Below are 15,469 nucleotides of genomic sequence, written 5' to 3'. Positions count from 1 at the left end.
GTGTAGATATTATATGGTAATGTCACAAAGTATTGAAGATGCAATACATATGCATGCATTGTGAAGAAAAGAATTATCATGCATTGATGAAAATAGTGTAGTGATGATACTAGATAGGAATGGTAGAGTGTAGTGAAGATAAAGGCATGGCAAAGATCTGGAGAATTATAATGCATTGATGAAAATTGTGTAAAGATGGTAACAGATAGGAATGGTAGAGTGTAGTGAAGATAAAGGCGTGGCAAAGACCTGAAGAATTATCATGCATTATGAAAATAGTGTAGTGATGATACTAGATAGGAATGGTAGAGTGTAGTGAAGATAAAGCGTGGCAAAGACTGAAGAATTATCATGCATTATGAAAATAGTGTAGTGATGATACTAGATAGGAATGGTAGAGTGTAGTGAAGATAAAGGCGTGGCAAAAACCTGGAGAATTATTATGCATATCATATTTTCTTACCTGCACATATGTAGTATATATATGGATTATCTTCACTATCTAGAGACAATCTTCACTATATAGCATCTACGATGAAAGACCATAATTTCCCAAGTGCACTTTCGTGTCATCATCCTTTTTTTTTTTTTTTGTATCTCAACCTGACGATGTAATCCTCCCCTCCTGTTTTACTTTTCCAAAAGAAGGAACGAAGAAGGTGGAGGGGGCCAAGTGAGGATATTTTCCCCTCTATATCCTTCCACTGTGTGAGGGAAATACACTCCACCGATGAGACACGGTCCACAGATTCACCAGCGATGAGACACGGTCCACAGATTCACCAACCCAATTGGAGGGGAACACGTATATCATATATACTCAATCCTTCTATGTCATTTTTTTATGTTTATCTCTTAACAATCATATGTTATTTGACCCTCGCCATTAAGATAGAAGGGGCGTGGAACTATATGTATATTATCCATTTGAAACTAATGCACAAAACAACTGTGTTCAGGAGTTAGAAGCAGAAGAAGAAAGAAATAACTTCGAGGAGAAATTGAGAGAAAAAAAAAATCTTTGCACAAAGTGAAGTCAGACATTAATTACCCCAGGGATAATTAAGTCTCCAGGGTAATTAAGATCCCTGAGATAATTGAGACTCCAAGGTAATTAAGACCTTCTTAGGTAATTAAGACTCCATTGGTAATAAAGACCCCAGGGTAATTAAGACTCCAGGGTAATTAAGTCCTCAGGGGGTAATTAAGACTCTAAGGTAATTAAGATTCCCAAATATGTCTTATGTCTTTATTCTTCCACACTCTCATTCCTTAGTGGAATATATATATATATATATATATATATATATATATATAATATATATATATATATATATATATATATATATATATATATATATTATATATATAATATATATATAATATATATAGTTAACAGTATATGACACATGTACGTACTATATGCCTATAAACTACTATATATGATATAGGAGAGAGAGAGAGAGAGAGAGAGAGAGAGAGAGATTACTTTTTGGAGTTAATTACCTTAGAATTCATATCTGCTGGAAATCATGGTGTCCAATCAATCATTTATTTATTTTTTAATGCATTCAAATGTAATTATTCGTCAAATTATTACACGATTATGTATTTCGATTCATATGTAACCCAGTTCTGCAATAGACGTATGATTACATATATTTCGATTCAATTGTAACCTTGTGCAAGACATACTTGATTACATAATTATTTCATTTTAAATGTAACCTGGTGCAAGACATACTTGATTACATAATTATTTCATTTCAAATGTAACCTGGTGCAAGACATATTTGATTACATGATTACATAATTATTTCATTTCAAATGTAACCTGGTGCAAGACATATTTGATTACATGATTACATAATTATTTCATTTCAAATGTAACCTGGTGCAAGACATATTTGATTACATGATTACATAATTATTTCATTTCAAATGTAACCTGGTGCAAGACATATTTGATTACATGATTACATAATTATTTCATTTCAAATGTAACCTGGTGCAAGACATATTTGATTACATGATTATATATGTACATATGAGTACATTAATCACATATCTCGTCTCAAATGTAACCTTGTGCAAGACATATTTGATTACATGATTATATATGTACATATGAGTACATTAATCACATATCTCGTCTCAAATGTAACCTTGTTCTATGAGATACATGTGATTACATAATTACCTTCGACCGTCTGATGGTTACTGGTGCCTTAAGTGGACTGGAGACTGAAGAATTACATTACATTCAGACGAATGAAAAAAGAAGAAGAAAAATGATATATACTTGTAAGATACTCTCTCTCTCTCTCTCTCTCTCTCTCTCTCTCTCTCTCTCTCTCTCTCTCTCTCTCTCTCTCTCTCTCTCTCTCTCTCTCTCTCTTAATGTAATTTCCTATCTCAATGGCTACCTGCTAATGGGCCACCATGGACCTCAAAAAAAAAGAAAGAAAAGAAAACGTAATCCAGGTTACCTTTTGGTATAGTGAAAAAAAAAATATGTATCTATAAATAGCTTTTCACTTACAAAAAGATATCTTTTTCCCCATAATTCAACAGAGAACAATGTCATTAATTGGAAAGTAATTAATTTAATCTTGAGTGGGTTTCATTTATTAATTGGGGTAATTAATTTAAGTTATTAATTGGGGATAATTAATTCAATCGAGTGGGTTTCAGTTATTAATTGGGGTAATTAATTTAATCTTGAGTGGGTTTCATTTATTAATTGGGGTAATTAATTTAATCTTGAGTGGGTTTCATTTATTAATTGGGGTAATTAATTTAGTTATTAATTGGGGTGATTAATTCAATCAAGTGGGTTTCATTTATTAATTGGGGTAATTAATTTAATCTTGAGTGGGTTTCATTTATTAATTGGAGGGTAATTAATTTAATCTTGAGTGGATTTCATTTATTAATTGGAAGGTAATTAATCTAATCTTGAGAGGGTTTCATTTATTAATTGGAGGGTATTTAATTTAATCGTGAGTGGATTTCATTTATTAATTGGAAGGTAATTAATTTAATCTTGAGAGGGTTTCATTTATTAATTGGAGGGTATTTAATTTAATCTTGAGTGGGTTTCATTTATTAATTGGGGTAATTAATTTAATCTTGAGTGGGTTTCATTTATTAATTGGGGTAATTAATTTAGTTATTAATTGGGGTGATTAATTCAATCAAGTGGGTTTCATTTATTAATTGGGGTAATTAATTTAATCTTGAGTGGGTTTCATTTATTAATTGGAGGGTAATTAATTTAATCTTGAGTGGGTTTCATTTATTAATTGGGGTAATTAATTTAGTTATTAATTGGGGTGATTAATTCAATCAAGTGGGTTTCATTTATTAATTGGGGTAATTAATTTAATCTTGAGTGGGTTTCATTTATTAATTGGGGTAATTAATTTAATCTTGAGTGGGTTTCATTTATTAATTGGGGTAATTAATTTAGTTATTAATTGGGGTGATTAATTCAATCAAGTGGGTTTCATTTATTAATTGGGGTAATTAATTTAATCTTGAGTGGGTTTCATTTATTAATTGGAGGGTAATTAATTTAATCTTGAGTGGATTTCATTTATTAATTGGAAGGTAATTAATCTAATCTTGAGAGGGTTTCATTTATTAATTGGAGGGTATTTAATTTAATCGTGAGTGGATTTCATTTATTAATTGGAAGGTAATTAATTTAATCTTGAGTGGGTTTCATTTATTAATTGAATCTCAATAATTTTGGGGATTCAACATTTTCTATCTCGAGTGAATTCAAGGAAAATGGGAATCAATATTTAGATATGGGAGACAAGGGGTCGTACAGTCGTGCTTAAGGGGTCGTACAGTCGTGCTCAAGGGGTCGTGCACCGTCGTGCTCAAGGGTCGTACCGTCGTGCTCAAGGGGTCGTACCGTCGTGCTCAGTGGGTCGTACCGTCGTGTGTTCAAGGGGTCGTACCGTCGTGCTCAAGGGGTCGTACCGGATGTTCAAGGGGTCGTACCGTCGTGTCAAGGGGTCGTACGTGTGTCAAGGGGTCGTACGTCGTGTTCAAGGGGCCGTATCGTCGTGCTCAAGGGGTCGTACCGTCGTGCTCAAGGGGTCGTACCGTCGTGCTCAATGGGTCGTACCGTCGTGCTCAAGGGGTCGTACCGTCGTGCTCAAGGGGTCGTACCGTCGTGCTCAAGGGTCGTACCGTCGTGCTCAAGGGGTCGTACCGTCGTGCTCAAGGGGTCGTACCGTCGTGCTCAGGGGTCGTACCGTCGTGTGTTCAAGGGGTCGTACCGTCGTGCTCAAGGGGTCGTACCGTCGTGCTCAAGGGGTCGTACCGTCGTGCTCAAGGGGTCGTACACGTCGTGCTCAAGGGGTCGTCACCGTCGTGCTCAAGGGTCGTACCGTCGTGCTCAAGGGTCGTACCGTCGTGTCAATGGGTCGTACCGTCGTGTGTTCAAGGGGTCGTACCGTCGTGCTCAAGGGTCGTACCGTCGTGCTCAAGGGGTCGTACCGTCGTGCTCAAGGGGTCGTACACCGTCGTGCTCAAGGGGTCGTAGCGTCGTGCTCAAGGGGTCGTACCGTCGTGCTCAAGGGGTCGTACACCGTCGTGTTCAAGGGAAAATTAATCTACCAGACTTCTACCTAAAATCTACAAGTCAAAAAAAACAATAATAAAATTATCAAAAAAAATTATTCAATAATAACAACACAAGACACTTAAGAGGTATATCAAATCCCTTAAATAATTTTAAGGACTTTTTAAAGAGAAAAAAATTATCGACTTATCATTATTATTTTATCTTTTGTTATAGTCGCTGTCTCCCGCGTTAGCGAGGTAGCGCAAGGAAACAGACGAAAGAATATTATATATATATATATATATATATATAATATATATATATATATATATATATATATATATATAGAGAGAGAGAGAGAGAGAGAGAGAGAGAGAGAGAGAGAGAGAGAGAGAGAGAGAGAGAGAGAGTCAAAATAAGGCTATAGCAGAGAGTAGAAATCCATTGCGAAAATTGAGAGCGGAAGAAAAGAAATAGAGAAAATTTACAGAGAAAAAAAAGAAAGAAAAGAAAAAATAAGGCTTCATCTTACGAAAAATATCTACGGTGGATTATTCCCGAACGCATCTGGTTCCTAGAGACAAACAAATAAACAAAATATAAATAAAAACAAATCCTTCCTGAGGAGAGAGGGGGGGAGGGGGGGCCACCACCACCACCATTGGTCAGGGCTGCCAACATGACCTGGTCAGATGCACTCCTGACCCTAGTTCATCCTATCCCAAAGGGGAGGAGAGGGAAGAGGGACGTCCATCCTGGGGATAGATTAGAGGTGTCTCTTATGGGGGCAAGAAGGGTCTATGGGATAGATCAACTGTGTCCTTAAAACCTAGGTTTTGTCCGTGACTTTCGTCCTTAAGTATATGGGAGTTTAACATTATATGTCACTTATCTCTTCTGGGATATATATTATATATATATATATATATATATATTATATATATATATATATATATATATATATATATATATATATATATATATATATATATAAGTGCCTACCTGAACACTTCCTGGCATAGAACATACAGTAGAAAATACAACAGAGCAACACTGATAATACAATAGTATCAAAGATTTGATTTACAGTGCGTCTACACGTCAGACAGAGACGCTGTAGGAACCAATTTGTTATAAAACTCACTATAACAATTCACTATATACTGTCAGCATTTTGCGTAGACATGACGTCCTCAAAGTGTCTCTCAGTACTGTAAAAAATGGGAGAAAACCATCTCAGCTTAAGTTTACTATAGTTACTCCTATAAAATAGTTTAGTCTAACGTTTTCTATTAATACAAACAGTTCATAGAAAACGTTTAATATTTGTACCATAAACTATGCTAAATCTGGTGTCTTAGGGAAGGGGAGGAAGTAGTCTAATATGTTAACCATAGAATAGACACAGGGAAGGTTCTATACTTAAAGTTCTTCCTCTTGTTCCAAAAATTACACTTTCTCGTCTTCCTATACTTCACTATAGAGGAATTAGAACGACAATAGGGTTCCTGGAGAAGAAAATAACAAAACAACATTTTCTTCGTAATTTGTGGTGCTATAAAAGTTAGATCAACTCCTATATATCGGATAGAAACCTTCTCCATGAGACCCAGAGGCCGAATTAATGTCGTCCTTGAGTTTCTTTAGCTTGGCAAAGGTGTTCAAATATTATATATCGTCTCTATAATACTTTAAAACCTCGGCCACAAACACGAATGAAATATATTTTGAGGCTCATGTCATGGCCTCTTATGACCCGTCCAGAGAACAAATATTCTCCCTCTCAATATCTCAGAGAAGACAATATTCGATCTTCTTTTTTTCCAGAAGATTCAAATGTTTTTCGATCTTGAATTTTCTTCTTTTCAGAAGATTTTAAACGTTTTCGATCTTCTATTTTCTTCTTTTCAGAAGATTTTGAATGTTATTTTCTTCTTTCCAGAAGATTTCAAATGTTATTTTCTTTAAGAAGATTTTAAATGTAATTTTCTTCTTTTCAGAATTTTTAAACATTTTCGATCTTGTGTTTTTCTTCTTTTCAGAAGATGTTAAACTTTCTTGATGTAAAAGACGCAGAGAGCCATTTGGATGAGGAGGAGAGCCAGGATAATGGCTCCGCTGATGACAGCTGCCCTGCCAGCTGCTGCTCCTGCCACGGCTCCCTCGGACGCCTCCTCCTCACCGCTGAAGAAGGAGGAGGAGGAGGAGGAACCCCCTGACGAAGGCGACGCTGGGCCACGCCCTTCGTCTGACGACGCGAGCTTGGACGGCCCGCCCACTGGTTCTGAAGTACAAGATCGGGGGTCTTAGAGATCGGGGTCCCACCTGACACCTCTCACAACCTCCTGACACCTCTCACAACCTCCTGACACCTCTCACAACCTTCTCACAACCTCCTGACACCTCTCACAACCTTCTCACAACCTCCTGACACCTCTCACAACCTCCTGACACCTCTCACAACCTCCTGACACCTCTCACAACCTTCTCACAACCTCCTGACACCTCTCACAACCTTCTCACAACCTCCTGACACCTCTCACAACCTCCTGACACCTCTGACAACCTCCTGACATCTCTCACAACCTTCTCACAACCTCCTGACACCTCTCACAACCTCCTGACACCTCTCACAACCTCCTGACACCTCTCACAACCTTCTCACAACCTCCTGACACCTCTCACAACCTCCTGACACCTCTCACAACCTTCTCACAACCTCCTGACACCTCTCACAACCTCCTGACACCTCTCACAACCTTCTCACAACTCCTGACACTCTCACAACCTCCTACAACCTCCACAACCTTCTCACAACCTCCTGACACCTCTCACAACCTCTCACAACTCCTGACACCTCTCACAACCTCCTGACACCTCTGACAACCTCCTGACATCTCTCACAACCTTCTCACAACCTCCTGACACCTCTCACAACCTCCTGACACCTCTCACACCAAACCTCCTGACACTTCTCACAACCTTCTCACAACCTCCTGACACCTCTCACAACCTCCTGACACCTCTCACAACCTTCTCACAACCTCCTGACACCTCTCACAACCTCCTGACACCTCTCACAACCTCCTGACACCCTCTCACAACCTCCTGACACCCTCTCACAACCTTCTGACACACAACCTCCTGACACCTCTCACAACCTCCTGACACCTCTAACAACCTCCTGACACCCTCTCACAACCCCATGACACCCTCTCACAACCGCATGACACCTCTCACAACCTCTTTAAAAACTCAACTTATCTAAAAGGAGACATAGTGATCCACCGTCCCAGGACGTGACACACTCACTGTCTCGTGACACACTCACTGTCTCGTGACACACTCACTGTCTCGTGACACACTCACTGTCTCGTGACACACTCACATGTCTCGTGACACACTCACTATCTCGTGACACACTCACTGTCTCGTGACACACTCACTGTCTCGTGACACACTCACTGTCTCGTGACACACTCACTGGGGGGAGGGGGGGGGCGCAACGCACTCATCAGGGAGGGGGGGTGGGGGGGTCCCTTGACGCCCCCAATGACGCGTGACGCACCCACTCGAGGGATGGGGTGACGCACTCACACTCTAGGGGGATGGGGTGACGCACTCACACTCTAGGGGGATGGGGTGACGCACTCACACTCTAGGGGGATGGGGTGACGCACTCACTCTCTAGGGGGATGGGGTGACGCACTCACACTCTGGGGGGATGGGGTGACGAACTCACACTCTAGGGGGATGGGGTGACGCACTCACACTCTGGGGGGATGGGGTGACGCACTCACACTCTAGGGGGATGGGGTGACGCACTCACACTCTGGGGGGATGGGGTGACGCACTCACACTCTGGGGGATGGGGTGACGGGAGACGCACACACACACTCACTCTGGGGGGTTGTGACGGGAGACAGTGACGCACACACACACTCACTCTGGGGCGTTGTGACGCGCACACACTCACTCTGGGGCGTTGTGACGGAGACAGTGACGCGGTCCGGGTTGGCGTAGGGCACGACGCAAGCGTAAGCGCCTCCGTCGGTCGGATGGAGGCGTCGTACCTCGAGCTCTGACTCCACCAGGTCGCTGCTCCACGACTCACGCACCAGCACCTGTCCGAGGTCAACCTACGTCACTACAGGTCAACTGGGGGTCAGGAGGGGGAGGGAAAGGTCATGTGTGTGTGTGTATGTGTGTGTGTGTGTGTGTGTGGTGTGTGTGTGTGTGTGTGTGTGTGTGTGTGTGTGTATGTGTGTTGTTGGTTGTGTGTGTGTGTGTGTGTGTGTGTGTGTGTGTGTATGTGGTTTATGGTGTTTGTGTGGGTGTTGTGGTGTGTGTTGTAATGGGTGTGTGTTGTGTGTTGTGTGAGTGTTGTGTATTATGTGGTGTTGTGTGTGTGTATTGTGTGTGTGTGTGTGTGTGGGTTGTCTGGTTGTTGTGTGTGAGTGTTGATGTATTGTGTGTTGTGTGTGTGTGTTGTTGTGTGTGTGTGTTGAGTGTGTGGGTGGGTGTCTGTGTGTGTGTGTATGTGTGTGTTGTTGTGTGTGTGTGTGTGTGTGTGTGTGTTGGTGGTGTCTGTGTGTGTGGTGTTATGTGTGTGTGTGTGGGTGTCTGTGTGTGTGTGTGTGTGTGTGTGTGTGTGTGTGTGTGTGTGTGTGTGTGTGTGTGTGTGTGTGTGTGTGTGTGTGTGTGTAGTCATTATTCCAAATCCGGACATCCCCAAATCCGGATATTCTCTAACCCGAACGTTCGGATTGGTGTGTCTTCTGGTTGTGTAAATCATAATAATAATACACATGAGACATATCTACAATGAGGAATGTTTACTGTAGAACGACCAGATAACATTGTAGTGAAGATGATACAAATGAGACATATCTACAATGAGGAATGTTTACTGTAGAACGACCAGATAACATTGTAGTGAAGATGATACACATGAGACATATCTACAATGAGGAATGTTTACAGTAGAATGACCAGAAAACATTGTAGTGAAGATGATACACATGAGACATATCTACAATGAGGAATGTTTACAGTAGAATGACCAGAAAACATTGTAGTGAAGATAATGACAAAGTTATGTCGATAATTCAGTGGATTTCTACAGGAGAGAAAAAAGCATAAATGGAACAAACAACACATTCTCTTCCAATTTCTCTCCAGGCTTCCAAATTGTCGTGTCTAAGGAGGATCTATTGTAGAATGACCAGAAAAAATTGTAGTGAAGATGATGACAAAGTTATGTCGATAATTCAATGGATTTCTACAGGAGAAATAAAAAAGGAAAGAGCATAAATGGAACACACACAACACATTCTCTTCCATTTTCTCTCTCCAAGTATCCAAACTGTCGTGTTTGCTGTACCTTGTTCTGTTGCCACAAAGCGGTGACTGGCACGCCATCCAGCGACCAGGAGATGAGGGGGTCGTTGTGGAGGATGGAGTGGTCGTGTAGGTCGTGGAGCGCCTTGCCCGAGGCGCGGCAAACCAGCCGGAGGGTCCAACCAGCTGCCACCCTGACCCATCGCTCCCCGAGCACCCTGACTACCAACGCTGACCCCTCATCGTTCGCCGGCGCTACTGTGATAGACACGGAGGGGTTAGAGTTCAATCTCTCTCTCTCTCTCTCTCTCTCTCTCTCTCTCTCTCTCTCTCTCTCTCTCTCTCTCTCTCTCTCTCTCTCTCTCTCTCTCCATCCCAACCCGAAACACATGCACCACTATCAGAGGAATCATCAGCATATACAAACACTTAGCTTTACCTCTCTCTCTCTCTCTCTCTCTCTCTCTCTCTCTCTCTCTCTCTCTCTCTCTCTCTCTCTCTCTCTCTCTCTTCGCTTTCGCTTCTTCTTCTTCTTCTGCTTGGCCTCCCCCCTTTTACCACTTTCTTCCCCACCCCCCCATCACCCTCTCCCCTTGCTCTCTCTCTCTCTCTCTCTCTCTCTCTCTCTCTCTCTCTCTCTCTCTCTCTCTCTCTCTCCCCCCTTCCCCCCAACCCCATATCCCTACCCCATACCTGCTTGGGGCGAGACAACACCAGTGTCTGACACAGGAATATCCAGTATGGACGCTTGACCTGGAAATAAAAGAAAAAAGAATTCGAATTATTTTTCTTTTTTTTTTTACCTTCATTTTTGACTTCGTATTTGATTAGGAGGATATTTCAGACATAGGTGAAGGACATTCTTTGAGATCTATTTATCAATTGCACTAAATTAATTGGAATTTTGGCTGGAAACAGCGAGGAATATCTTTTTAAAAGACCTTAGAAACAGAGTTAGGAAATCGAGACGTTAAATCTTGGGAAATGAAAAATCATTATTGGAACGTCCACAGTCATCATGCATGACGTCATCACTGAGCCGTGCACAAGTGGCTGATTCGTGGGAGAAACTGTAGAAGCTGGTGACTGAGTTTGGAAAAGTATGTGAAAGAAGAAAGCTGAGAGTAAATGTGAATAAGAGCAAGGTTATTAGGTACAGTAGGGTTGAGGGACAAGTCAGTTGGGAAGTAAGTTTGAATGGAGAAAAACTGGAGGAAGTGAAGTGTTTTAGATATCTGGGAGTGGATCTGGCAGCGGATGGAACCATGGAAGCGGAAGTGAGTCACAGGGTGGGGGAGGGGGCGAAAGTTCTGGGAGCGTTGAAGAATGTGTGGAAAGTTGAGAGAGCAGAAGAGGGTGTATTGAAATGGTTTGGTCACATGGAGAGAATGAGTGAGGAAAGATTGACCAAGAGGATATATGTGTCGGAGGTGGAGGGAACGAGGAGAAGTGGGAGACCAAATTGGAGGTGGAAGGATATGAATGGATGGGCCATTCTTCGTCTATTTCCTGGCGCGCCCTCGCTGACGCGGTAAACAGCGATTATTGCATGGGGGGGGGGGGGTTACATGCACTGAATCGTATTATGTGATAATTATCATACATCATATATGAATTTCCCCTCCCGTATTTTACGCCTTCGTCGCCATCACTTCAAAACTGTTGTACCTCAAACATTTTCTCGTCCGGTAACGAACACTGGCTTATTGACGTCTCTCCTGTTGATGATCACTGGTTTACTGGCTTCATGAACAGAGAGACTGACGTACCCGGATACACGCGTGGGGCGCAAGACAAACAGAAGAGAGGAAAAGTCATTTCAAAGCGACTTGTGTGAATCAAACGCCGCCAAGCGCCCCGCCATTTGTTGACATTGGCGCTGATACTGTTGCCCTCTGGTGGCCACTTTATGAGGTGTATTGTGAGGCTCGTGGCCACTTATGAGGCTCGTGGCCACTTTGTGAGGCTCGTGGCCACTTTGATGGGGTTCGTGGCCACTTTATGAGGCTCGTGGCCACTTTGTGAGGCTCGTGGCCACTTGATGAGGTTCGTGGCCACTTTATGAGGCTCGTGGCCACTTGATGAGGTTCGTGGCCACTTTGTGAGGCTCGTGGCCACTTTGTGAGGCTCGTGGCCACTTGATGAGGTTCGTGGCCACTTTGTGAGGCTCGTGGCCACTTTGTGAGGCTCGTGGCCACTTGATGAGGCTCGTGGCCACTTGATGAGGTTCGTGGCCACTTTGTGAGGCTCGTGGCCACTTGATGAGGCTCGTGCACTTTGTGAGGCTCATGGCCACTTTGTGAGGCTCATGGCCACTTTGTGAAGCTCATTTGTCTGTTGATCTTATCTTTCTACACATCTTTATGGCCCTGGGGTGAGTGTGTTGGTCGAGTGTGTGGGCTGAGGGGGTGAGTGTGTTGGTCGAGTGGTGTGGGGGTGGTTGTTTGAGTGTGTGGGTGAGGGGTGATGTGTGGTCGAGTGTGGGCTGGGTGGTGTGGGTCGAGTGGGGCTGAGGGGTGAGTGTGTTGGTCGAGTGTGTGGGCTGAGGGGGTGAGTGTGTTGGTCGAGTGTGTGGGCTGAGGGGTGAGTGTGTTGGTCGAGTGTGTGGGCTGAGGGGTGAGTGTGTTGGTCGAGTGTGTGGGCTGAGGGGTAGTGTGTTGGTCGAGTGTGTGGCTGAGGGTGATGTGTCTGGTCGAGTGTGTGGCTGAGGGTGAGTGGTTGGTCGAGTGTGGTGCTGAGTGTGTGTGGGGTGTGGTGTGGTCGTTGGTGTGGTTGTTGGTCGTGGTGGTGTGATGATCATCTGGTCGTGGTATGGTGGTCGTCTAGTCGTGGTCGTATGGTGGTCGTGTGGTCGTCTGGTCGTGGTGGTGTGATGATCCTCTGGTCGTGGTATGGTGGTCGTCGTGTGGTCGTGTGGTGGTCGTCTAGTCGTGGTCGTATGGTGGTCGTCTGGTCGTGGTATGGTGGTCGTCGTGTGGTCGTGTGTGGTCGTCTAGTCGTGGTCGTATGGTGGTCGTCTGGTCGTGGTATGGTGGTCGTCGTGTGGTCGTGTGGTCGTATGGTGGTCGTGGTGGTGGGTCGTCACCTTGGTCGTGGAGAACCTTTAGGAATATCTTGGTGGACATCTTCGGGTGCGTGTTGACCTGGCAGTCATAGACGCCCTGGTCACCAGCCCGGACGCCACGCACCTCCAGCAGCCAATCCTCTGTCTCCTCCGGGTGCAACACCTGCCGGCAAGAAAGGCACCTTACTCCTTAGGGGGGCCACACTCCTTACACGTAAGTAGAAACCTCATATATCAGTAGAAACCTTACACCTTTCGTATATGTACATATGTATATAAAACGTCTAAGACTTCTTCTTATACATTGGAGTTTCTACTTATATCTGAGGTTTCTATTTATGTCTCGTGTTTCTACTTATATCTGAGGTTTCTATTTATGTCTCGGGTTTCTACTTACATCTGAGGTTTCTACTTAAGTCTCGGGTTTCTACTTGTATCTGAGGTTTCTACTTAATCTGGAGTTTCTACTTATATCTGAGGTTTCTACTCAAATCTGGAGTTTCTACTTGTATCTTAGTTTGCTACTTATATCCTAGGTTTCTACTTAAGTCTCGGGTTTCTACTTATTTTTTTAGGTTTTTAGTTAAGTCTCAAGTTTATAGTTATATCTTAGGTACTTACCTACCAGGTTTCTACTTACCGAAAACCTCTGGTCACTGGTGACGGTGTGACGGTCCACAGCCAGCACCGTCAGGTCTCGAGACCGGATCCACGAGACCTTGAAAGAAAACGCGAGTTTTTAGTCAGAAACGAGGATTGAGAGGCGTGTCATGGGATAGAACAAAAGTGGAGCGAGGCTCTAGGCGGGGGGCGACGTGCCGTCCATAAACTGACCTAAAGCATATGAATGAGTCGAGGTGATGAGACATTGGACAGTGTGAAGGGTTTTCTAGTTATGGCTATTAGGCTGTGGTTTCTAGGCCGTGGTTTCTAGGCTGTGGTTTCTAGGAGATGATACACTAATGACAGCTAAAGTGGGGTTGTGAGGAGCGAATATGTCTCCAATGCACCTAAGCCGTGACCACTAGTCCCACCACCCAGCCTCATTAGTTTATGGTCACTGACTTGTAACTCTCCTCCCAGGCGCACGTCAATGACCTCTATCTCGCCCTCTTACCCCCCCCCCCCACCCCCCACCTCCTGGGTTCTAGCCTCACTGCTTTTGCCATCAGGCGCCGGGATGTAACCCGTATCTTAATCCTTGACCTTTACGTTCCAGGTTATAGTATTACTCCCCCTCCCCCTTCTCTCTCTCTCTCTCTCTCTCTCTCTCTCTCTCTCTCTCTCTCTCTCTCTCTCTCTCTCTCTCTCTCTCTCTCTCTCTCTCTCTCTCTCTCCCCCCAACGCTCATCTCTCACACCAACAGGAGCCGTGAAAGTGGTGTTTCACAGGTGTGAGGCGCCACCCATTAGCTTATCTGATGCACTCGGACGGTCGGACGCTGTCGAACCCCCCGCAGCACAGCTGTCGAACCCCTGTCGCACCCCAGCGGGCACGCGTGTCGCAACTCGTCCCCCTCCCCTTCCCAACCTTCGCGTCGCCCCACGAAATGTTTAAAGTTATTTCTGGCTGGACATTGGGGCGAATTTAACGAGGGTTTGGTGGTCGGTGGTCCCCCCCAAGTCTTGTGATGTGGGGGTTAAATTTTTTCCCTCGCTCTGAGGTACCTGATGTGGGCCACTTGGCCCCCTCCTTCAGGTGTACCCACTCACAGATTCCAATCTGTTTTTAATCCTCTGTCTTTTCGCCTGTATTTTCAGAGCTGATGGTATTAAGACGAGTTTTCTCTTAATAGATGGAGAATATCTTGTGTCTCTAATATTCACTAGAATATCAATCTTTGGCGATGATCTCCAAAGATCCCTGCGTTCCAAAATAGCTCCAAATATCGAGAGAGATCGAGTCAACAATCCCTCTCTATCTGTCTCCTGTGGGACTCCGTTCCAGAATGTTCCCCTCCCCCGTTCCAGGAGGTCCACGGGACAGGTGGTTCACTGTTCCAAGACGTTCCCCTTTTGGTCCACAGGGTTGCCAAGTACCACCATCGAACAAGATCTTGGTAAGAGTGTGTGTGTGTGTGTTCCCCCCTTAACTACAAAACTAGACATAGATCTTTGGAAATGGTCCAATAACCTCTCTCTCTCTCTCTCTCTCTCTCTCTCTCCTCTCTCTCTCGATGGCCCGAGCTCAGTAACATTCTCTACTCGCGGTAAACAAATTCGCTGCTCGCTCCTCACAGGCGAAAAAAAAAAAAACCCAACGAAAAAACAACGAAAACAAATTGGCATTCTAGTGGATTTTTACACCCTGGTGCATTCTCCATTGAGTCAAGTTTATATATATATATATATATATATATATATATATATATATATATATATATATATATATATATATATATATATATATATATATAAAATTATCCCTGGGTATAGGGGAGAAAGAATACTTCCCACGTATTCCCTGCGTGTCGTAGAAGGCGA

General features: G+C 43.7%; 1 protein-coding gene across 5 annotated transcripts in view; it reads right to left on the bottom strand.

Annotated features, from left to right (window-relative positions):
- Positions 1-5,532: 5,532 nt before the first annotated feature.
- Positions 5,533-15,469, bottom strand: part of LOC139762921 (titin-like) — a 49,758-nt gene continuing 39,821 nt past the window's right edge. For 4 of the 5 annotated variants that reach the window (XM_071688187.1, XM_071688190.1, XM_071688189.1 and 1 more), the window contains exons 4-9: positions 13,627-13,704; positions 13,008-13,149; positions 10,616-10,675; positions 9,966-10,180; positions 8,559-8,706; positions 5,535-6,866 (exon numbers count right to left, since the gene is read on the bottom strand). In XM_071688187.1, coding sequence (XP_071544288.1) covers positions 6,631-6,866; positions 8,559-8,706; positions 9,966-10,180; positions 10,616-10,675; positions 13,008-13,149; positions 13,627-13,704 — 879 coding nt within the window. In that variant the 3' untranslated portion in view covers positions 5,535-6,630. Of the gene's footprint in view, positions 6,867-8,558; positions 8,707-9,965; positions 10,181-10,615; positions 10,676-13,007; positions 13,150-13,626; positions 13,705-15,469 lie in introns of all 5 variants that reach the window. The other variant, XM_071688191.1, reaches the window with a different exon arrangement.

Source organism: Panulirus ornatus, chromosome 45 (genome assembly GCF_036320965.1).
Source record: "Panulirus ornatus isolate Po-2019 chromosome 45, ASM3632096v1, whole genome shotgun sequence".
NCBI lineage: Eukaryota > Metazoa > Arthropoda > Malacostraca > Decapoda > Palinuridae > Panulirus > Panulirus ornatus.
Note: the sequence above shows the minus strand (reverse complement) of the source record. Positions and strands in the feature narration are given on the sequence as shown.